Below are 21,718 nucleotides of genomic sequence, written 5' to 3' on the forward strand. Positions count from 1 at the left end.
GCCTGTCCTTTGCACACTACTCCCTTGCAATGCTCCCTGCTCCTGCCAATCTAGACAGTTGAACAAGAGACTGGGGTTGCAATGGACTCCACAAAAGGCTTAGCTGTTGGCAAGGGGGTGGGCAGGCCTCGGGGTGTGGGGCGCAGGTCAGGGTCTCGGGCCACGCGGAACGCCAAGGGTGGGGGAGTAGCAGGTAATCTCAAGGAACTGGGCAGACCCGGCAGGGTGAAAGAAGCGGCTAACCCGGGTGCACAGTGCCTCCGGCGCGAGCCGGTGCGAAAGCCGTGCGGAGTGCACCGACCTGCACTCAGGGTGCTTTGCACCCGGCACCTCTGCTGCACATAGCCTAGCCCAGGATTACTGGCGGCGTGGACTCAGCTGGTCGGGTGCAAGGGCGGGGCGGGGTCTCTGCTCTGGGCGCCTACCCCTGACTACAAAAGGAGCCGCCAACTGTTGTGCTTCACCACACTTCCACGTGTTCCACTCCCTCTTCCTTTCTCGCTTGGGAACTCCAGTCTCGCTTCGGGTTGCAATGGACCCCAAATGCTCCTGCGCCGCTGGTAAGAGAAGCCTGGGTTCTGTGCCTTGGAATGCCAAATTCCCAGACACCACAAGAGTGTCCCCGGGTTTGAGGAGGTCGCGTTTTGCGATCTGAGCTGAAGGTGACTCCTTTATTCTTCCTTTGAGAAAGATTCTTCCTATTCTTTCCTCTTGGCCAAGCTCCTGAGAGCATTGCCCTCCTCCCTCTGCCTCTATGTCAGAGTTGAGGGTCCTGAGACTCAAGGCTGTCCTGCTCCACATCATCCCATTGGTCAGGAGGCTGCTGGCTGAGCCTCAATGCTCTAACCAGTCTCTGAGCCGCCGGATTGGATGGGAGGCATTGGATAGGAGGGGACATTGCCTTTTCGGGGTTCTTGACAGAATGTCGAAGTTGTAGTCTTCCCGGGCTGTGCCTGGAGCCTGGGACTTTCCTTTTGAATAAAAACAGGAGGGTGTTCGGCCTTGCCAGCATGAAGGGGTTTCTCTTCCTCTGCTGAGTGGGAAAGGAGCTCTGAGGGCTGGCCTTGCACAGACGAAGGGACACTGGACACTCATTGACCCAAGGCTGTACCTTCTGCATCTCACTCACCTTTCACTGGTTTTTTCTCTTCCTTGCAGGTGTCTCATGCGCCTGCGCTGGCTCCTGCAAGTGCAAAGAGTGCAAATGCACCTCCTGCAAGAAGAGTGAGTGCGGGGCCATCTCCAGGAATCTGGGGCTATGGCTAAGGTTGGGAGGGAACCCAAGGCTGGCCCTGAGTGCTTGCTTCTGGGGAACTGGCCTTCCTTTGTCCCCCTAGGCCATCACTGCCTTTCCAGTCTTCTGCCCTGTCCAGGGCTCCTGTGGGGCTGGGCAGTCTCTCATAGGAAGACTCACCTCAGCATCCACCAGTTGTATCCTGACAAAGCCGTGTCATCTTGAACTAAGGATCCTCGGGAGCTGGGGTCTGAGCTCGAGTTAGGCCTGCTGTTGGGACAGGGAGCTCCCTGGTCAAGTCTGCTGTGACCTCTGTCTCCCTATTTCCCCAGGCTGCTGCTCCTGCTGCCCCGTGGGCTGTGCCAAGTGTACCCAGGGCTGTATCTGCAAAGAGATGTCAGAGAAGTGCAGCTGCTGCGCCTGATGTCCGGACTGCCCTGCTGTCAGATGAAAACAGAATGACACATAATATCCAGGATTTTGTTTTCTACAACCCCGACCCATTTGCTACATTCCTTTTTCTGTGAAATATGTGAATAATAATTAAAGACAGACTTGATTCTGGTTCTGGTTCCTGTGTTTTTTTAGGAATAAGGGACTGGGGTGGGAGATTGAACTGGGAGTTTAGAGACTGGGCTCTGGATGGAAATGTGAGCCTCTAACAGTTTGAGTGCCTTCAGGCAAGCCCAGTTACATCACAGACCTCCATCTTCTGTAAAATGCACCTGCATTGTGCCGGATCATATGAGGATGGAGACATACGCGATCAGCTCCAATCATGTTAAATGTGGCACAGAGACTTCTCCATTCCTCATGTTTATTCTCAGCTTTCCCTGACCAAGTTCAGCTCCTCAGCAGATTTTAGGCTTGAAAGTGACCACAGTGGGCAGATTCCAATGCCTGAGTTGCTTGAATCCTACACGGGGCTTCTCAAACCCATGGCGAAGGGACAGTTTTCGTTTTCTATCCATCCCAGATCTAAACCTTCATAAATAAAGTAATATTAATTATGAAGATAGTGAAACACAAAATATAGAACCCACTTTTTACATTTTACACACACACAAAAAAATAAATACACAAATAACAGAAAAATGGAAGATTTACAAACTCTGCATATATGTTCATAGATGATTTGCATTGCAGACTGGAAACAGCAGACTGGCCACACTGTGGACCACACACCTTCAACAGCACAGGCCAGGACATTCTCATGAGGAACCATCAGGCTTGGCCTAGCCAGCGTCACAGACAGCACACTCAGGACACTCGCTGAACCCTGAGAGCTCCCTGTTGGAACTTGGCTCTGAATCTTTGGAAATTCCTCCCAAGTTCAGGCTGAAGTTGTTCCTCTTTCAAGCTCCAGCCCTTGACTATTTCAAACCAGCATGCTCCTGGCAAGACACTGAGATTGTGGGTTGCAGATGAAGTTATTTTGGAATTTTGCTTTTGATTTCATCATCTCCATAATTGCTAATACTTTATTTACTGAAGTTCTTAGAACACAGCTATGGCAGATTGTGCAACTGGCTGAGTGTGGTGATGTTCCTCAGGAAGGAAAGAGTCCTGGATGTCTTGTTAATGACAAGTTAGTCCCTCCATTTGTCAGGGGGATGCTATTTGATGTTTAATCCCTAAGGAGGAAGGTGAGTCTCCTTGCCTAGAAGTCAGTTACCACACTTACCTACTGCTTCCCTGTGAAGCGATTGCAGAAGGCAGCCTACACCTAGGGTGTAGTTTTAGTTGTCAGGCAGTCCTAGTTTACAGCCCACTCCACCACTTACTAGCTGTGTGGTTTGGGCAAAACTCTCTGAGCATCTAGTGCCTCATTTGTAAAAAGGAGACTATTCTCAATGCAGGGATTAAATGAGATAGTGGGCCAGGCACAGTGGCTCATCATGCCTGTAATACCAGCACTTTGGGAGGCAGAGGTGGGAAGGTTGTTTGAGCCCAGCAGTTTGAGACCAGCCTAGGCAACATGGAGAAAACCCGCCTCTAAAAAAATTACAAAAATTAGATGGCATGATGCCATACACCTGTGGTTCCAGCTACTCTGGGGGCTGAGTAGGGAGGATCACTTGAGCTCAGCATGTAGAAGTTGCAGTGAGCCAAGATTACGCCACCGTATTCCAGGTTGGGCAACAGAACAAGACGCTATCTCAAAACAAAACAAAACAAAAACATAAACAAAGCAAAACAAAAACAGAGAGAGAGAGTGGCCTGGCAGCTGCCTAGGTTTTAATAAGCAACAGTGATTATGATCATTCTCTCTGCACTGACTTTCTTGGAAAAAGATACCATTAAATCCTAACTTGCTCTTGAAGAAAGGCTCATTGGTTTGGAAGCATGGCTCTGGATGGGATGCTGTGGAGGTGTTGCATCCCTGGCTGATCCAGTGCCAGGAGGAGTGTGGATGTCCTCCTGCAAAGAGGGCTCTGTGATAAGACACTGCCCCAACATTTGAACACACATAAAATCCTTTCCCATTCTTCATGTCATTTGACTTTCATGCAACTTGCTGAATGAAAGTCACAAGCTTCAGGACAGGGACAAAAAATATTCAGGGGCTGGCGTGCTTGAATCATCTTTCAGAGGAATTAAGCAACCTGCCCAATGCCACACAACTGAGAAGGAAAGGGATGAATGAACCTATGGTACAGCTGGCCTCTGGCCCTGCCTGCAGCTGGCAGATCATGCCATCCCTGGATGCCGAACCCTGCCCATCTCAGTTCAAAGCTATAAGGGATGTTGGAGATGAACAAATTTTGCTCTTGGCTTGAGAGATAGCAACTGAAGCCCAGAGAGGTCACGGCTATGCACAGGGATCTGACCACTAACTCAACATCCTTCCACTGCTGCCTCCAGCCAGACATTCGGCGTCCTTATCTTTGTGTTGACTTGGTGGCATAGAGCATGGGGTAAGGACATGATGCTGCAGTCAGACTGTATGAGTATGAATCCCACCTCTGCCACTATGTGTGTGACACAACCTCTGTGTCTCAGTCTCATCAGCTGGAGTATAATAATATCTGGCTTGTAAAATTGAAAGTTTTGATTCATGTAAGGAACTTAAAATGGCACCTGGCCAGGGGTGAGTCATCTATAACATTAACTGCTCCTTTTTTTTTTTCCTCATTACATATAGCATGGGGGATATTTATTTACTCACAGACAAAACAGCCTGGCCAGATATGCTCATTTGTGTATCCTGTTACTCTCATCTACTACATGAACATGTGTCCTGTGATCAAAAGGGACATCTGCTCTTCCCATATAATATTAATCAACTCTAGGGACATAGAGATATAAGCAACATTTCATGCCTCATGTCAGATAAAAAAGAATCTCATTTCTGCACTCACAGTACTGTATTTTACTTAACATATAACATTGAAGTGATTGATATTTTCTTAAATATTATTTTTTATTTAAAGCAAACACTTTTCCACCAGTGAAAATGAAATTCAGTTTCATCCCACACATAGAGGATAGTCAGAAAAGGCCGGGCACGGTGGCTCACCCCTGTAATCCCACCACTTTGAGAGGCCAAGGAGGCCAGATTACCTGAGGTCAGGAGTTCGAGACCAGCCTGGCCAACGTGGTGAAACCCGGTCTCTACTAAAAATACAAAAATTACTGGGCATGGTAGCACATGCCTGTAATCCCAGCTACTCTGGTGGCTTAGGTAGGAGGATTGCTTGAGCCCTGGGGACAGAGGTAGCAGTGAGCCGAGATCACGCCACTGCACTCCATCCTGGCCGACAAAGGGAGATTCCTTCTCAATCAATCAATCAATCAATCCCGCAATAGAGAAGTGCTGACAACAAACTTGGGCCCAAGGAAGGCTTGATCTTGGACACCTTCTCTTAAGAGGCTGGCTAGATTCAAATCAGTGACAAGTTTTCAGCTCTGCGATGTTGAGCAAGTTACTTAAACTTTTTGTTATAGTTGTCAGATTAGTAAAAAGTGTTCATAAATAGTATTTCCCATTAGGATTGTTGGGAGTGTTCCAATAATGAATGATTTAAAGAGGTCAGTCTCATTCTAAATGTTACATAAGAACACTGAAGAGAAATATCCACTTCTCTCCTTGATTGAAAGCAGGGTCTGCATGTCACCTAAAGTCATCCTCTTTGGAGGGCATCCCTCATTTTTAAAACTGCCACACTGCAGTGGGGTGGCCGGTAGGCCTGGGGTAGTCCCAGAGAACTATATGGAAAGGAGGACACTGACAAGTGTGCCCGCCATCACCTCAGAGGAGGAGCATGGAGGGAAGAGAGAGAGGCCGACCCGTGGTCACCACGTTCTGTATACAGGGGCAACGAGTTTGAGGGTCCTAGGTAGGAAGAGGTACAGGCAATGCAGGGGGAGGGCAAGGGAAAAGCAAAAGTCACCTCCACTGCCGTTCATCTGCGCAAGGCTCACTCGCTCTGCTCCCCACTCCAGCCAATGAAGAAGGTGAGCACGAGGACGGAGCTGCGCACGGACCCGGGAGAGTCGAAGCTGATGGAGACGGTGCAGGGCGAGAGGAGAGAAGGGGGTGGGGAAAGCGCGACCCACCTAGGAATGGGAAATGACCCTCAGGGTGGCAGGGACGCAGTACTTCTGGCAACACAGCCCCTCCCGCGCGAGCGGGCGCCAAAGGGGCGGGCCCAGGGAGCCCACCAGGCTGCACTCAGGGGACTGTGCGCCCGAACCGCCTGCTGCGTACCGCCCACCCCAAAACGGCGGGCCCCGCGGATTCCGTGTGGTGGTAGGGGAGGGGGTGCTCTGCACCCGGCCCCCTCCTCTAACTATAAATTGAACAACGGGTTCCTAGAATCCACGACGCTTCCCACCTGCCCCACTGCTTCTTCGCCTCTCCCTTAAGAACTCCAGCTTCACCTCACCTCGTCATGGACCCCAACTGCTCCTGCTCCACTGGTAAGAGATACCGGGTTTCGAGGCCTTAGGATCTCCATTTTCATTCCAGAGGATAGAATGTCCCCAGGGCAGGAGGGAGGTACATTTTGAGCTCTTCCTAAAGTGAACTCCTTTACTTTGCACTTCTCGTGCTTTTTCCCCGTCAAGCGCCTTCATCACCACTTAGAACGCTGCCATCTTCCCAGCGCCTCCCATTTTTGAGAAGACTGAGGCTCAAAAGTGCCAGGTCACCCAGATAGCCAGTGGGGTCCTGGGCTAGGACCCAGTGCTCTGTCCAGCATTAGAGCTGCCTGAGTTGGATGGGAGGCAGGAAGCATTGCCTCTAAGGGATTCCTGACAGAAGGCCTTGTGGAGTAAAATTAGGAGGGCACCTGCCCATCGGAGCCTGTGTGGAGAAAAGGTGGAGCTGAGCTTCCGTGTGCCTGAGCAAAATAGGGTACCAGGTTTCCCGTGCACTGAGCAGGAGGATGCTGAGGGCCTGCTCCTAACCCTGCACCACACTCACTGCTCACTGCCTTTTTCTCTTCCTTGCAGGTGGGTCCTGCACCTGGGCCGGCTCCTGCAAATGCAAAGAGTGCACATGAACCTCCTGCAAGAAGAGTGAGTGTGGGGCCTTCCCTGAGAATCTCGGGGCTGGGCTGAGTGAGAGGAGGGATCTCAGATTGTGCAGGCAGGAGCAGGCTCATCACTAGCTTCCCACATCCCCTGAAACGGATTCAGGATCAGAGCTGGTGGAACATTAGAGATGGTTGATTCCCAACCAATCTTCATTCTTAACAATGGGGAAACTGAGGTCACAAGAGGCACCAGCTGGCCAACCACAGACCTGATTCTTGAAGACTTTCCTCACTGAAGTGTATGGTCCTGGCGAATTGTCCTTCCTTTGTCCACACAGTCCCAGTCACTGCCTGTCCAGTCTTCTGCCCTGTCCTGGCTCAGTGGGGCTGAGCAAGTTTTTCATAGGAAGGCTCTCACTGCAAAGATCCACCATTGTTTCCTGACAGAGCGCACCATCCCGCACGAAGGCTCCTCCGGGTCTCAGTGCGAGCTGGAGCCAGGCCCGCCGTTGGGGCAGAGAGGTGCCTGTTAAAGTCAGCTGTGACCTGTCCCTCTCCCCTTCTTGCCCAGGCTGCTGCTCCTGCTGCCCTGTGGGCTGTGCCAAGTGTGCCCAGGGATGTGTCTGCAAAGGGACATCTGACAGTTGCAGCTGCTGCGCCTGATATAGGGAAAGCTCTGTTCCCGGAAGTAGAAAGTGTATGAACCCGGAATTGCTTTCCATACAGCACTGATCCATTAGTACATTTGGTTTTTTTTTAAATAAAATATGCTAATGATAATAAAAGTTGACTTTATTCTGGCTCAGTTTTATTTTGTGTGGCTTGGACAAAAGTGACCTGATACCCAACAGAGCTGGGATGAGGGACTGTACTGAGAGTCCAGACTCATGGGTGCTGGTACCATGTCCTATCACCTTACACACTGAGTGCCTTAAGGCAAATCACATTACCTGTCTCAGCTAAAAAAATGTAAAAGCATTATACATGTAGGCCGGGCATCAGTGTTCACACCTGTCATCCCAGCACTTTGGGAGGCCGAGGTGGGTAGATCACAAGAGGTCAGAAGTTCAAGACCAGCCTGGCCAATGTGATGAACCCCCTATCTCTACTAAAAATACAAAACTTAGCCACGTGTGGTGTCAGGTGCCTGTAATCCCAGCTATTTGGGAGGCTGAGGCAGGAGAATCACTTGAACCCAGGAAGCGGTGGTTGCAATAAGCTGAGATTCCGTCACTGCACTCCTGCCTGGGTGACAAGAAGGAAACTCCATCTCAAAAAAAAAAAAAAAAGCAGTATACATGCAAGAGATATAATGCTATGGGCATCTGTAACAGACCTAAGCTTTGGGAAAATGAACTAAAATGAATTAGTATGAAATATAAAAACAAAATCTACTTTTTTATATTCAACAGGAAAATTATTAATAAATATAAATATATGAAAATAAAATAATACATATGAAAAACATAATACATGAAAAACAAAATATATGACTATATTTAAATAAATATATAAAAAACAGAAAAATAAAAATGTACAAACATTGCATATTTCTCCTAGGGTGTGTATTTCACACTGGGAACGGTGTGTAGACTGACCCTTGTGCGTGGATCACTCACCTTCAGCAGTGCTGGCCTGGACATGTCCAGAAGGAACTATGAGTCCTGAACTGCCCCGTGTCGCTCATGGAACTCTTGCTACCCCTGAGAGCTCCTTGTTCTGACTTGGCTCTGAATCTTTGGAAGTTTCTCCCAAGGTCAGGCTGCAGTCTCCTCCTTCAAATTCTAGCCCTTGGTTACTCTAGGCCAGCACAGTGAATAGGGAGGTGGAGAGAAGTGTCCAGCGTTGTATTGGCAAGCTGACTATAGATAGCAACTGGGGCTCCCAGGTGAAGTATTTGACTCGGCCTCTGCAGCAGTGATGGCATATTCTGTAGTTTAAAGGGCTGCGGTGTGCATTGAGAAGGATGAGGACTGATCATTGCTACCAACAGCTGGTCCCTCCGGCTATCTGCTCAGGGAATTGTTATTTGTGGTTCAATCACAAGGAAGATGAGACAGGTGGCCCAGGAGTCAAGACCTAAATGGGCTGCAGGTGTTCTTTGTGAAGAGGGAATTTCAGAAGGTAGCCTGGGCCAAGTGCAGGCTTTGCTGTCACACAGCTGGGTTCACAGCCCACTTCACTCCTTATTGGCTGTGTGGCCTGCACAAGTCACTTAACCTCTCTGAGCCTCCATTTCCTCATCTGTATACAGGTGATTATATTTCCATGCAGGGATCAAATGGGACAGTGGCCTGGTACTAGTGGCCTAGGGCTTACTGAACAGTGCTATTATAATCATTTCTCCATGTGGACTTTCTAGACAGACAATCCTGTTAGCTCCCATCAAGCTCCTTGGAAAAGGCCCATCTGCCTGCAGGTATTAAGTGGACTGAAGTTGGAGATGGGTTTGGAGTCTTGCTGTTCTGGTCTCAAGGGCATGTGGATGACCTGCACCAGCTCTGTGGGATAAGAGACTGCTCCAGCATTCAGACAGAGAACAAGCCTTTCCCACCTTTCAAGTCATTTGATTGTCATACAAACCAGGGACACAGTGAATGTGCAGGGTTTGGTGAGATGGTGCTGTCTTCTAGAGGAGTTGTACTGTCTTCTAGAGGAGTTAAGCAATCTTCCCAAGGTCACACAGTTCAGAAGTAAAGGCATGAATGAATCTATGCTGTGGCTGTCCTCATGCCCTCGCTGTAGTGGAAGATCATGCTGTCCATGGATGCTAAGCCCAGCCCCTCACATTCCAGAGCTGGAAGGGCCCATGGTTAGTTAGCCCAATTGTGCCCCTGACTTGATAGCTGGGGAACTGAAGCCCAGAGAGGACATACAGCTATGCAGAGGCTCTGATTGCCAGCTAAGTGCTCTTCCCCCTGTGCCTCTGTGACAGAGTTAGTGTTCTCATGTGTCACATGACAGGGTGACATAGGGTTGTGGTTGAGGGAATTATCCTATGGTCAGCCTGTGTGAGTGCCAATCCCAGATGTATTATCCTGTATACCTGGGTGACACAACCTCTCTGTGGCTCAGTTTCCTGTACGGTAAAAGGGGCAGAATATAGTAATACATCATGTGCTGTATAAGGACGTTTTAGTTATAGATGCACTACATACAGGATGGTGGTCCTATGAGGTTATAAGGTAATTGTACTGTATCTTTCTATGTTTAGCTATGTCTAGATACACAAATACCACTGTGTTATAATTGCCTTCAGTATTCAGCAGAGTAGCATGCTGTATAGGTTTGAAGTTTAGGAGCAATAAGCCATATCACATAGCCTAGGTCTGTGGTAGGCCATAATATCTAGGTTTGTTATTATACACTTTACACGGTTTGCACAACCATGAAATCACCTAACAATGCATATCTCAGAATGTATTCCCATCACTAAGCAGCATATGACTGTAATGGGGTCTGACTTGTAGAAAGACATGATTTAATAGGTATAAAGAAATTAGAATGGTGCCTTGTACATGGCAAATGATCTATAATATTAACTATTATTTTGTTATTTTTATTCATGGTTGGTATGGCCTAACTGCTTGTGTGCCTCCAATATTCATATGTGCAAATCTAATTTTCAATGTGTTGGTATTGAGGTGGTGCATCTGGGAGGTGACTGAAATAAGAGGACCTAGTGTTTATGAATGGGATTAAGAAGAAAGGCCTGAGGGAGCTTGTTTAAACCTTTCCACCATGTGAGGACCCAGCAAGAAAGAGACATCCATGAGGAACGGGGCCCTCACAAGACTCCAAATATGCTGGTGCCTTGACCTTGGACTTCCATGCCTCCAGAACGGAGAGAAATGTATTTCTGCTGTTTTAAGTTACCCAGTCTAAGGTATCTGGTTATGGCAGCCCAAACATCTCAAATAATGGCATAGTTGACATTTTTACTCCAGACAAAAGAGCCAGGCCTGGTGTTCCTTCCTGTGTGTCCTCTGTCTTTCTCATCAGCCACATGAGCATTGACCTGTGGTCCGGACAGGGTCCTGCACTCTTCGCACAAAATAGGGATTCACACCAGCAATATAAAGCCATGAACAAGACAGTCCCTGTCCCCATAACAGAAACGGAAGGATGCCTGCCAGTTCTGCTATCACCTGTACCAATATGTGAGTTAACTTTTTCTTTCAAATGATTCCTATTTGCTTAGAGATATTTAGATGAAAAGCAAACTCCTTACCACCACTGAAAAAAGAATTAGTTTAACTTCCGGACGTAGAAGGTTGCCATCAAATTATGCTTATTCATATTCCCTCTGCATCTCTGTTTTGCTTCCAGGACTGACCTTGATGCTTGGTTTATGTTTAAAGATTTCAAACAGTAGAGAGATAAATACACCTAGGCCAAAGGGAAGCTTCATTAGTGCCCTCTCTCCCTTGGGACGCTGACCGGATTCAGACCCAGCAGTGCCATTTCGTAGCCCTCTGACCCTGGGCTGGTGGCTCAAGCTCCTTGTATTGTCGTTGTTCAGATTAGGAATATGGGTTCATAAATAGAATGCATATCCCTTTAGGGTTGCTGTGAAGGTTCAAAGATGCAAAGTGACTAAACAGGGCCTAACACGGATTAATGTTATGTAGAGTAATAGGAATATGGAAGGAAAAATAACCATGTTTCTTGCATTTTAATTTAACCCAGAATCCGCATATCACCTAAAATGATCCCTTTTCTGGGGGCATCCCACATTTTCCACACTGTCATCCTGTAGTGGGGTGCCCAGCTAGGCTGTGGGGAGACCTGGAGAGTTTTATGCAAAGGAGGACCCGGGCAAATGTGCCCATTCAGCCTCTCAAGAGTGGAGAATGGAAGCACGGGGGCAGAGCCCTGAGTCTGTTCTGTCCCTAAACATAAGAGAAACGTGGCCAACAGACCGAGGTGGGGACAGGGACAGGGACCGGCAATGCAGGAAATCCGAGTGTCACATCCTCGGCCTCTCATTTGCACACTGCTCCCTCACTATGCTCCCCTCTCCTGCCGATCCAGGTGATCCCTGGATCACCCAGGGGCTCTAGGAAATGCAAAGCTACACACAGTGGAGCGGGGCTGGGGGTGTGTAGACGGCTGGGATTCCAAGTTTCCTGGCACTTCTAGGAAAGGGAGAGGCAGGCAATGTCAGGGAAATTGGGAAGGGCAGGCAGGACGCCAGGGACGCCACGTACCGCCAGATTCACAATCAGCTGGGTCAAAAGGTCGGGCCCGGCGGTGGGCCCGGCGGTGCGCCCGGCTCTTGGCTCACGGGGTGGTGCACCCGGCCCAGGATCGCTGGCGGTGCAGACTCAGCGGGGGCGGGTGCAAGGACCGGGCGGGGCCTCTGCGCCCGGCCCGCTTCCCGTGCTATAAAGGGAGCCGCCGGCCCCTGGGTTCCACACCCCTTTCGTCTGTTCCGCTGCGTGTTTGTCTCTTCATTGGGAGCGCCTGCTTCTCCTTGCCTCGAAATGGACCCCAACTGCTCCTGCTCGCCTGGTAAGGGACACCTGGCTCCACGCCTTGGGATGCTCGTTTCCCAGCCACAGTACAGACTATTCCTGGGTTTGAAGAAGTCGCATTTTAAGTTCTGAGCTGCAGGGGCTCCTTTATTTCGTTAGGTGCTTTCTTCCCTATCACGTCCCTGAGACCACTTCCCTCCTCCCTGTGCCTCTAAGTCAGAGTTGAAGGTACTGAGGCCCAAGGCTGTCCTGCTCCATGTCACCCAGTTGGTCAGGGCGCTGCTGGCTGAGCCCCAATGCTCTGACCAGGCTCTGAGCAGCCAGAGTGGATGGGAACCCGGGGGGCTGTTGCCTCTTCGGAGTTCCGAACAGAAGGTTCTGGCCTCCCCTCTTCTTAGGCTTCCTGGGCTGTGTCTGGAGCCTGGGACCTTGCTTGTGGGGTAAAAGCAAGAGGACACTTGCCCTTCCCAGAATGAAGGGAGAGGAGATGGGGTTCTTTTCGTCTCCTCTGAGTGGAAAAGGAGCTCTGAGGGCTGGTCCTGCAGCAGAGAGGAGGGGGGACTGAAGCGTTATTGACCAGCTGCTGTACCTTCCGCATCTCACTCACCGCTCACTGCCTTTTTCTTTTTTCCTTGCAGATGGTTCCTGTGCCTGTGCCAGCTCCTGCAAATGCAAAGAGTGCAAATGCACCTCCTGCAAGAAGAGTGAGTGCGGGGCCTTCCCTGGGAATCTGGGGTATGGGCTAGGTTAGAGCAGGGAACCCAGAGTTCTGCAGGCAGGGGCAGGCCTATGACCAGCTTCCCCAAACCCCTCCCTCAACACCTGATTCAGAATCAGACCTCAAAGTGCCTTAAAAATGGGTGAATCCCAGCCTCTTATTACCAAACTAGAAACCAAGGCCCAGAGAGGTTACCAGGTAGTGTTGGGAACAAAGCTGGAATGTGAATCTAGGTCTCCTGCCTCCTGATGCAGCCTTCTTAACCTTTCTGGGTCCTGAAGCACTTAAGGCCCTGGATCTTGGAGACCCCAGGTGATTTGGAACCTGATGATCCAGCCCTTTCCTGCAGAGGCAGCCCAGAGCTTCCCTGGCCTTCCCCAGAACTGCTGTGTCAGGGGTTTGCCCCCTGTCTGATTATGAAGATTTTCTTCATTTAAGTATAGGTTTTGGGGAACTGGCCTCCTTTTGTTCCTATACCTGTCCAGTCTTCTGTCCTGTCTCGGACTCAGGTGGGGCTGGGCAGCTTTTTCATATAAAACCCTCATCCCAAAGATCCACCAGTTCTCTCCTGACAAAGCCATGCCATCCTGAAATGATGATGGTCCTCTGGGGCTGGAGGCAGGGCTCAAGCCAGGCCTCTGTTGGGGCAGGGAGGTGCCTGAGTCTGCTCTGACCTCTCACTCTCCCCTTCTTCCCCAGGCTGCTGCTCCTGCTGCCCTGTGGGCTGTGCCAAGTGTGCCCAGGGCTGCATCTGCAAAGGGACATCGGACAAGTGCAGCTGCTGTGCCTGATGCTAGAAGAGCCCTGCTCTCAGATGTAAATAGAGCAACCTGTATAAACCTGGATTTTTTTTTCTGTACATCCCTGACCCGTTTGCTACATCTTTTTTTCTATGAAATATGTGAATGGCAATAAATTCATCTAGACTATTCTGGCTCCGGGCGCCTCACTTGTCATTGGGTATATGGCACTTGGTTCCAGTTGGGTTGTAGTAAACCCAGATTGTGGGGCATTTCAGACAGGGGACCATGGCAGTGGGGGTCTGTGTGCAAGGTTCCTGCAATCCTGCCTGGCCTTGGCTCTCCTTTGTGAACTATGGTAAACTAGGGGGTTTATTCTACCACCCTCTAGCAACAGTTAACAGGTAGTAGCTGCCCTTTTTGTGTAGCTGTGACGCAGCCTATACTCACCGGCCACCTATGGCGTACCTACTGCATACACAGTGAGGCATGGGGTTCTCAGTGGTGAGGGGAACAGGGAGCTTATGGACTGCTGGGGGGAGAGAGAATTATAGAAGAAGGAATCTTGTAAAGGAGAAGGTGCTGTGACTGAATGTACTTGGGGTGAGCCTGAATGAAGAACTCTTTCCACTGGGATCTGAGAGCTGCATTCCTGCAGAGGGCACAGCTCCAGCAAAGGTCCGGAAGTGGGGAAGAGCCTGGCACGCAGAAGGCCAGTGTGTGTGTGATTGTGTGAGGGGAGAAGCCCATGTTCCCTTTGGAGAGGGGAGGGCAGAGGCCACATGCCTCATTAATCTGAAGGATGGCCTCACTCAGCACAGCTGAACCACTTGAAGAGGCTGGAAAAGTGCTCAAGCCGGTATTCCACTTCCCCCACCCCTGCAGCCCCGTTTCCGATTTGTTTAGGGCTAAGCAGGCCCAGGGAACCTATCTTTTACTTTTTAATAAGTACCTAGGGTTGCAACCCACTGAAGCAGTCACACGGAATTATTTGGTGAAATAAAATGGCCTCTGCCAGTTCCTCTCTGGTCTCAGGACCAGGAGGTATTTTCCATCCCAGCTGGTATTTGGAGCAACTCTTCAACATGTGGCTGCGTGTCCTGGTGGCTGAGGGAACCTGGAGGTGCCCAGCTTCTGGCTGGCTGTGGAGGGAGAGGCTGGCAAGCCTCACCAAGCAGTGTAGCAAGTGTCTTCATGGAGACCAAACCAAGCTCAGAGGGCAGATCTGAGCCTCCTTGAGGGCTCATGCTAGGGAAATACCACCTCATTGAGGTTGGGCTGGTGTCTGAGGTGCCATCCTCTGGGGAGAGAATCTGGCAGGGACCTCATAAGACATGGGCAGGAGTGTGATGTGGGCACCGCCCTGTTTAAGATTTGGTCCAGAAGCCCTGGTGCCAAAGTCAAAAATGCACCCAGCCATTGCTCTTTCATAACTCTGTTCTGGGAAATTGCAGCTGCCAAACCTCTCAAGGGATAGGTACAAAATGTTTTTGCCAGGTCTGACAAACATGATCATTCAACTTACAACTTCTTCTTTTCCAAGTCATGTGTGAAGTGGCATCCTGTTCCATCCATCACCCCCAGTCCTGAGCCCCATCTTCCTTGGGGCTGGGTGGGGCATGATTATTGTGGATGTCTGTTGGAGAGATTAATTTACAGTCATTCACATTTTTTTTGATGTGGCTCTTATTGGAATGCCTTGTTTAATTTCCAGAAGCTTCAGTGTCAAGCACACCATCATGAAACAGCCTGCTAAAGCAGTTAAGTGCGTCAGCTCTGGAGCCAGGCTGCCTGGCTAGACCCACAGCTCCATTAGTTAGGAGAATTTCGTTGTCTCTCTGTGCCTCACATTTCTTAACTGCAATGTGGGGACAATAATAGGACCTACCCCATAGGGTTGTGGTGAGGTTGAATGTGGCTAGCACTGTCCCTGGAGCATATCAAGTCCTCAGTAAGTGTGGGCCAGGTTTGGTGTCTGACAATCAGTAGGCGATCCATTAAATGTTATCTACGTAATTGGATGAGCACTTATGGGACCCCCTTCAGTATGTAAACCATTGTACTGCCCACAGAGAGGTAAGATAATATATAAATAAGAGCCAATTCCCTTGCTGGAGATCTTATTTAAGTCTCTGTTGAATTCAGGGAGCAATTATTGACCACTGCAAGATGCAGCTGCTGGGCTGGGACAGAAAGCCACATGGGGGCCAAAGATTTCTATCTCCAGGAGAAGGACCCATTTCACGCTGACTCTGGGATAGACTGGGCGTGAGACAGGCTAAGACAGAGGTATGGATGCTTTGGGAGAAGAATGTGATTTAGCTGGGCCAGTGGAGTAGGAGAAAAACATTCACTTGCCGGGGCGCAGTGGCTCATGCCTGTAATCACAACATTTTGTGAGGCAGAGGAGGGCAGATCGCTTGAGCCCAGGAGTTTGAGATCAGCCTGGGCAACATGGCAAAGCAACGTCTCTACAAAAATAAAAAAAGAATAAATTAGCTGGGCACGGTGGCATGTACCTCTAGCCCCAGCTATTCAGGAGGCTGAGGTGGGTGGATCACTTGAGTCCAGAAGGTCGAAGGTACAGGGAGCTGCGATCATGCCACTGCACTCCATCCAGGGTGGCAGAGCAAGACCCTGTCTCAAAAGAAAAAAAGCCAGATTATTTGGTAGACATGGGGGTCTCACCATGTTTCTCAGGCTGGTCTCAAACTCCCGGACTCAAGCGATCCACCCACCTGGGCTTCCCAAAGTGCTGGAATTACAGGCGTGAGTCACCGCGCCTGGCTTAATTTTTTAAAAAACTTACCACCAAATGGTCAAGACAGGGACATTGCTGAAAATGTCAGACTCAACTTTTGATAGTAGCAGGAATAATTTCTTTGAGGGGGAAATAGATGGTGAGGAAAGTATGATTTTGACACTGGTGCCAGTTAAAGGTGATCCAAATATAGAACAAGTGTTCCTTCAACTTCTGATGTCAAACTGGAGAAGTCTAAGAAACATAATAAAGTTCATCTACCTCAAACAAATAAACAATTCACAGCTCCACAAAAACTAGATGCAAAATACCAGTCTTTCCCTTGCCGACCATTTTGCCTCCCCTTAATAAGTTGTGTCAGGACACCTGGTGGAACTGGTGTCAACAATGAGGTTTGACTCCTAATGGCAAGAAAATAAAAGTTTATCTGAGGGCCAGGCATGGTGGCTAATGCCTGTAATCCCAGCACTTTGGGAGGCTGAGGCTGAGGTCAGGAGCTCGAGACCAGCCTGGTCAACATGGTGAAACCCCATCTCTACTAAAAATACAAAAAAATAAGAAACAAAAAACTAGCCAGGCATGGTGGCGTGCACCTGGAGTCCCAGCTACTCGGGAGGCCGGTGCAGGAGGATCACTTGAACCCGGCAGAGGCTGCAGTGAGCTGAGATCGTGCCACTGTACTTCAGCCTGGGCAACAGAGCGAGACTCCATCTAAAAAAAAAAAAAAAAAAGTTTAAGTTTATCTGAGACTCCATAGACATGCTTACCCTGAACAACAGCAAGCTATTCCTGAAATGTCACACGAGACCAGATTACAGCCATGGTCGAGGAAATGCAAGGCAGCGACCGAGGGAGCAAGGCTTCAGAAAAGTCTTGAGATGAATATGAAAGCAGAAGAGACTAATACATTTGAACATTTGAAGTGATAACTTCAGCTCAGGAAGCCATGTTGGCATCATGGGCAAGAATTGCTGTGAGAGCTGTTCAGCCTAAGGCTGTGAATTCGTGTTCTATTTCAGCTTCTGTTGAGGCCTTTTTGATGTAAGCCTCTGGTGTTGGGTGTGGTCCATGGCAGACTTATCTCGGCAGACACAAAGGGTTGGGTACACCTGCAGTTTCATGCAGGTCAGGCCTGGGTGCCTACCACCGATAGGAGGATGATTTCTCTCTTTTTGTTACCTGCCTGAATTTTCCCATCCCTATGCATAGAAGATAATATGTTATGTGCTGACTGTGCTAAGAGGAATAAGATAATGAAAAGATGAATGACAATGGAGAAGCAGCAGCAACCTGTTTGAATACAATGTACTAGAGAAGGAGAGATATACTTTCACACCATGCAACATACTATGAAGGAATGGAAGTAAAGACAATTTGAATGAATCCTTGTGATCTACAAAGCAAAATCATAGTGAGTAGGCCTCCACAGTGAAGATGGTTGACTAGCGACACAGCCTCATCTAAAGAGCTCCACAGAAAGTGAGTCTGAAAACCCATTAAAGACTCACAGATAGTGAGTCTGAAAACCCATTAAAATAAAGTCACAGCAATTGGCCTTAATAAAAACAAAAACAGTCTGGGCGTGGTGGCTCAAGCCTGTAATCCCAGCACTTTGGGAGGCCAAGGTGGGTGGATCACCTGGGGTTAGGAGTTTGAGACCAGCCTGGCCAAAGTGGCGAAACCCAGTCTCTGCTAAAAATACAAAAATTAGCAGGGCGTGGTGGCGCAAGTCTGTAATCCCAGCTACTCAGGAGGCTGAGGCAGAAGAATTGCTTGAACCCAGGAGGTGGAGGTTGCAGTGAGCCGGGATCGCACCACTGTACTCTAGACTGGGTGGCAAGAGTAAGACTCTGTCTCAAACAAACAAAACAAAACCCATTTACTCATTCATTCATTCATTCATTCACACGATCACATCTTGGCCACAGCAGATAGAGCATTGATGGGTGGGCTGGACAAGCAGGAGGCTAACTCTTCTGGAGGGGGCTGTCCCGACACTGCCCAATGTGGATGGTGAAGGCAAACTGAACCACTCTGATCCTCTCTTCTGAGAGACCTGAGGGGCTAACAGGGCTGCCAGAGCTCGTGATATAACTGGAGTTGCATCATGAGAATACTAAAAAACCCACCCTAAATAGTAGCCATGAGGACAATTAAACCAAACCACATGCCTGCTTTTCCATGGGAACTGCTATATATCTCAGTCCTCTAGGGACCCAGAGAGGCTGAACATCTGCTGGCAGGGGTCCCAACGATACCCGCGCTCCTTTGAATCCTGAAAACAAACTCTGTGTCAGTCAGGGTTCCTTGGATGCAAGCAACAGAAATGGATTCCAGTTAAATTAGGCAAAACAAATTCATTGGAAGGATACTGGGGATCCATGGAGTCAACTAGAAGGATGAAGAACTAGACTCAGAAAATGGGTGGTTGCTGTGAGTGGTCAGGTAGCAGGTCATGTCACAGGAGCAACCCGGCTGGGCTGCAGCAGTTTGCACAGCTATCACCACTGCTTCTGCTGTCCCCAAATGTCCCCACCACTGCCATTGGCCACCGGTACTGTGAACGAGTTCTAAACTATTCGTTGAATTCTTTACCACCAGCTTAGGATTCAAAGTCTCAGGAAGTCCACTGGCTGGCAGTAGGGAGGAGAATCTGGCCACCTTCAGGTTCCCTAGTGGGACATAGGACCCTGCACACCCTGAGACTCAGCCTGTGGAGTTTCTTCCTATACCAGGAAGAGGCTTTGCAGAAGATCAGTGAGTCATTGGGGAGAATTTAATAAAGGGGTTGTTTACAAAGGAGCAGGAAGGATTAAAAGAAATGAACAAAAGATGCAAAGACCCTCAGGCCTGCAACACTGGGGAGCAATTACCAGGCCCAGGCGTGGCTATCCCTGGAACCCAGAGAAAGTAGCTGCAGGAGAGGATGTCCCAACGGGAGCTGTGACTCTCAAGTTGCCACTCAACTTGGTGAAGAGGGAGTCCATTTGGTGACCTCCTCTCCATTCTGTGACCTCCTTTTTTCTCCCATCTCCTGCCAATGTGCTCATTGGCTGAACCCAAACAGATGCTGGCCCCACCGCTCCCTCCTTCTCTCTGGGTGGCGGGAGGAGGTGGAGAGTGGGTCTAGAAAATACTCAGCACACCCTCAAATAGAGTATGTCCCGTCACTAAAGGCCATGTGCATCTCTTCCTTACACCCTGGGAGAATGGAACTAATCTAAAGACAAATACAGCTTAAGGGGTTGGAGGGGGTCAGGGGTGATGGTGGAAGCCATGTATGGTGGAAGCAGGAGTCAGGGTGGGGTGGAGGTGGTGCAGGCATTCGAGGGCTCTCAGAATGCCTGTCTGCAGATGTGGCTGAGCAATTCTGTTCAGAGCCCTGTGAGGAGTGGAGGTGGGGGGAGAACATGAATCACACACCTGTGTGTCCCCATGGGATGCTTACCTGGCTCCATTTGTGGCATCACAATACCTACTAACCCACCTTTTTTTTTTTCTTCTTTCCAAATTTCTTTTCTTTTTTCTTAATTTTAGGTTTGAGGGGTACATGTGAAGGTCTGTTACATAGGTAAACACGTATCATGGGGGTTTCTTGTAAATATTATTTCATCACCCATGTACGAAGCTCAGTTTCCAATAGTTATATTTTTTGCTTCTCTTCCCTCCTCCCCTCTCAAGTAGGTCCCAGTGTCTGTTATTTCCGTTATTTCCTTCTTTTTTTTTTTTTTTTTTCGGGAGACGGAGTCTTGCTCTGTCGCCCAGGTTGGAGTGTAGTGGCCGGATCTCAGCTCACTGCAAGCTCCGCCTCCCAGGTTTACGCCATTCTCCTGCCTCAGCCTCCCGAGTAAGCTGGGACTACAGGCGCCTGCCACCTCGCCCGGCTAGTTTTTTGTATTTTTTAGTAGAGACGGGGTTTCACCATGTTAGCCAGGATGGTCTCGATCTCCTGACCTCGTGATCCGCCTGTCTCGGCCTCCCAAAGTGCTGGGATTACAGGCTTGAGCCACCACGCCTGGCCTGTTATTTCCTTCTTTGTGTTCATAAGTTCTTCTCATTTAGCTCCCACTTATAAGTGAAAACATGCAGTATTTGGTTTTCTGTCCCTGCTTTAGTTTGCTAAGGATGATAGCCTCCAGCTCCATTCATGCTCCCGCAAAAGGCATGGTCTTATTCTTTTTTATGGCTGTATAATATTCCCTGGTATATATGGACCACATTTTCTTCATCCAGTCTGACACTGATGGGCATTTAGGTTGATTCCATGTCTTTGTTATTGCGAATGGTGCTGCAAGAGCCACCTTTTCAGGGTAATCCCTGGGGCCATCCCTGGCTGGCCAAAGCACCATATCCACCTCCTGACCTGGGTAAAGCTATGAAGTCAGCGAGGCTGGCCCTAGTTCCCCTTACCCTCATCAGCCATCCTTTCTGGCCTCCTCCACCCTCCACAGAGAAAGATTATCCCTCCCTGCAGAAACCCACAACTCTTCTGTGCAGGGAGTGGGAGGCTAGGTTGGGATGGAAGGGTTGGCTGCTTTTCAGGGGTCAGAGCCCCTCCCTCCTCTGAGGCTCTGCCTCTGCTGGACAGACTTAGGGATTCTTGAGTCTGCATGGGAGGAAGCAGAGACAAGGCTGGGAAGCTGTTGTTGTCACCCAGGCCTAGGTGATATGAAAGGCTCAGTGGTCTGGTCCCCTGGGGATTCCAGAGACAGCCTCACAAAGCTGGGGTACAGACCTGTGCCCCATCACCAGCCACCTAGGCCTGTCCGAAATATCATTTCCATCCTGGGGTGGGCATACCCCCTCAAACCTGAGCTAGGCTAAGCCAGAACCTACACCAGGAGGTCAATAAGCTTGGGTCTCCCAGCCTGAGAGAGTATGCCAGCATCAGTGGTCCTTCAGAGAGACAGGGCAATGCTTCACCCAGAGAAGTGACTCTCTGGGGTGCATTTGGGCTGGCATGGGCATTGCTTAAGTTTGACTGTCTGGTATCCGTCTCCCCAACTTACTTTAGGGGAATTCCCCCGCCTCCATTGGGCACAGCCTTGATGGGAGGGGAGAGCCAGGGGCTGGCTTCAGCTATAAAAGCTGGAGGGCCAGAATCTCATTCTCCAGGGAGCCTCAGTCGATTGGATGTTCCCTTTGGGAACTCTGAGACGTGGGGTAGAATGTGTCTCAAAGGACACCCATCAGAAGTGCACACCCCAACCCCACAGCATTTGCCCCTACAGCCCCCACCTTTTACTTTACCCATCCAGCAAACGACCCTTAGCTTAATTATTTCTTTTTTTTTTTGAGATGGAGTCTC

At 49.4% G+C, this 21,718-nt stretch overlaps 2 protein-coding genes and 2 pseudogenes across 2 annotated transcripts; all 4 read left to right on the plus strand.

Annotated features, from left to right (window-relative positions):
* Positions 1-464: 464 nt before the first annotated feature.
* On the plus strand, positions 465-1,793 carry LOC111541269 (metallothionein-1F-like). The gene is made up of 3 exons (XM_023209979.1): positions 465-560; positions 1,159-1,224; positions 1,567-1,793. Exons 1-3 carry the CDS (start codon positions 533-535, stop codon positions 1,656-1,658), a joined length of 186 nt encoding a protein of 61 aa, XP_023065747.1. The 5' UTR covers positions 465-532; the 3' UTR covers positions 1,659-1,793.
* A 4,336-nt stretch (positions 1,794-6,129) lies between these two features.
* LOC111541271 lies at positions 6,130-7,377 on the plus strand (annotated as a pseudogene).
* A 4,713-nt stretch (positions 7,378-12,090) lies between these two features.
* LOC111541273 (metallothionein-1X) lies at positions 12,091-13,839 on the plus strand. Its single transcript, XM_023209981.2, has 3 exons — positions 12,091-12,228; positions 12,830-12,895; positions 13,609-13,839. Exons 1-3 carry the CDS (start codon positions 12,201-12,203, stop codon positions 13,698-13,700), a joined length of 186 nt encoding a protein of 61 aa, XP_023065749.1. The 5' UTR covers positions 12,091-12,200; the 3' UTR covers positions 13,701-13,839.
* A 2,652-nt stretch (positions 13,840-16,491) lies between these two features.
* On the plus strand, positions 16,492-17,708 carry LOC111541456 (annotated as a pseudogene).
* Positions 17,709-21,718: the final 4,010 nt, after the last annotated feature.

The sequence above is a fragment of the Piliocolobus tephrosceles genome, chromosome 17 (genome assembly GCF_002776525.5).
Source record: "Piliocolobus tephrosceles isolate RC106 chromosome 17, ASM277652v3, whole genome shotgun sequence".
In the NCBI taxonomy this organism is placed as follows: domain Eukaryota; kingdom Metazoa; phylum Chordata; class Mammalia; order Primates; family Cercopithecidae; genus Piliocolobus; species Piliocolobus tephrosceles.

Excerpts from the sequence above, each read along its gene's own strand:
- LOC111541269 (XM_023209979.1), top strand. The coding sequence starts at position 533 with ATGGACCCCAAATGCTCCTGCGCCGCTG. Across the intron at positions 561-1,158 it reads CAAATGCTCCTGCGCCGCTG|GTGTCTCATGCGCCTGCGCT; the intron begins GTAAGAGAAGCC and ends TCTTCCTTGCAG. Across the intron at positions 1,225-1,566 it reads ATGCACCTCCTGCAAGAAGA|GCTGCTGCTCCTGCTGCCCC; the intron begins GTGAGTGCGGGG and ends CTATTTCCCCAG.
- LOC111541273 (XM_023209981.2), top strand. The coding sequence starts at position 12,201 with ATGGACCCCAACTGCTCCTGCTCGCCTG. Across the intron at positions 12,229-12,829 it reads CAACTGCTCCTGCTCGCCTG|ATGGTTCCTGTGCCTGTGCC; the intron begins GTAAGGGACACC and ends TTTTCCTTGCAG. Across the intron at positions 12,896-13,608 it reads ATGCACCTCCTGCAAGAAGA|GCTGCTGCTCCTGCTGCCCT; the intron begins GTGAGTGCGGGG and ends CTTCTTCCCCAG.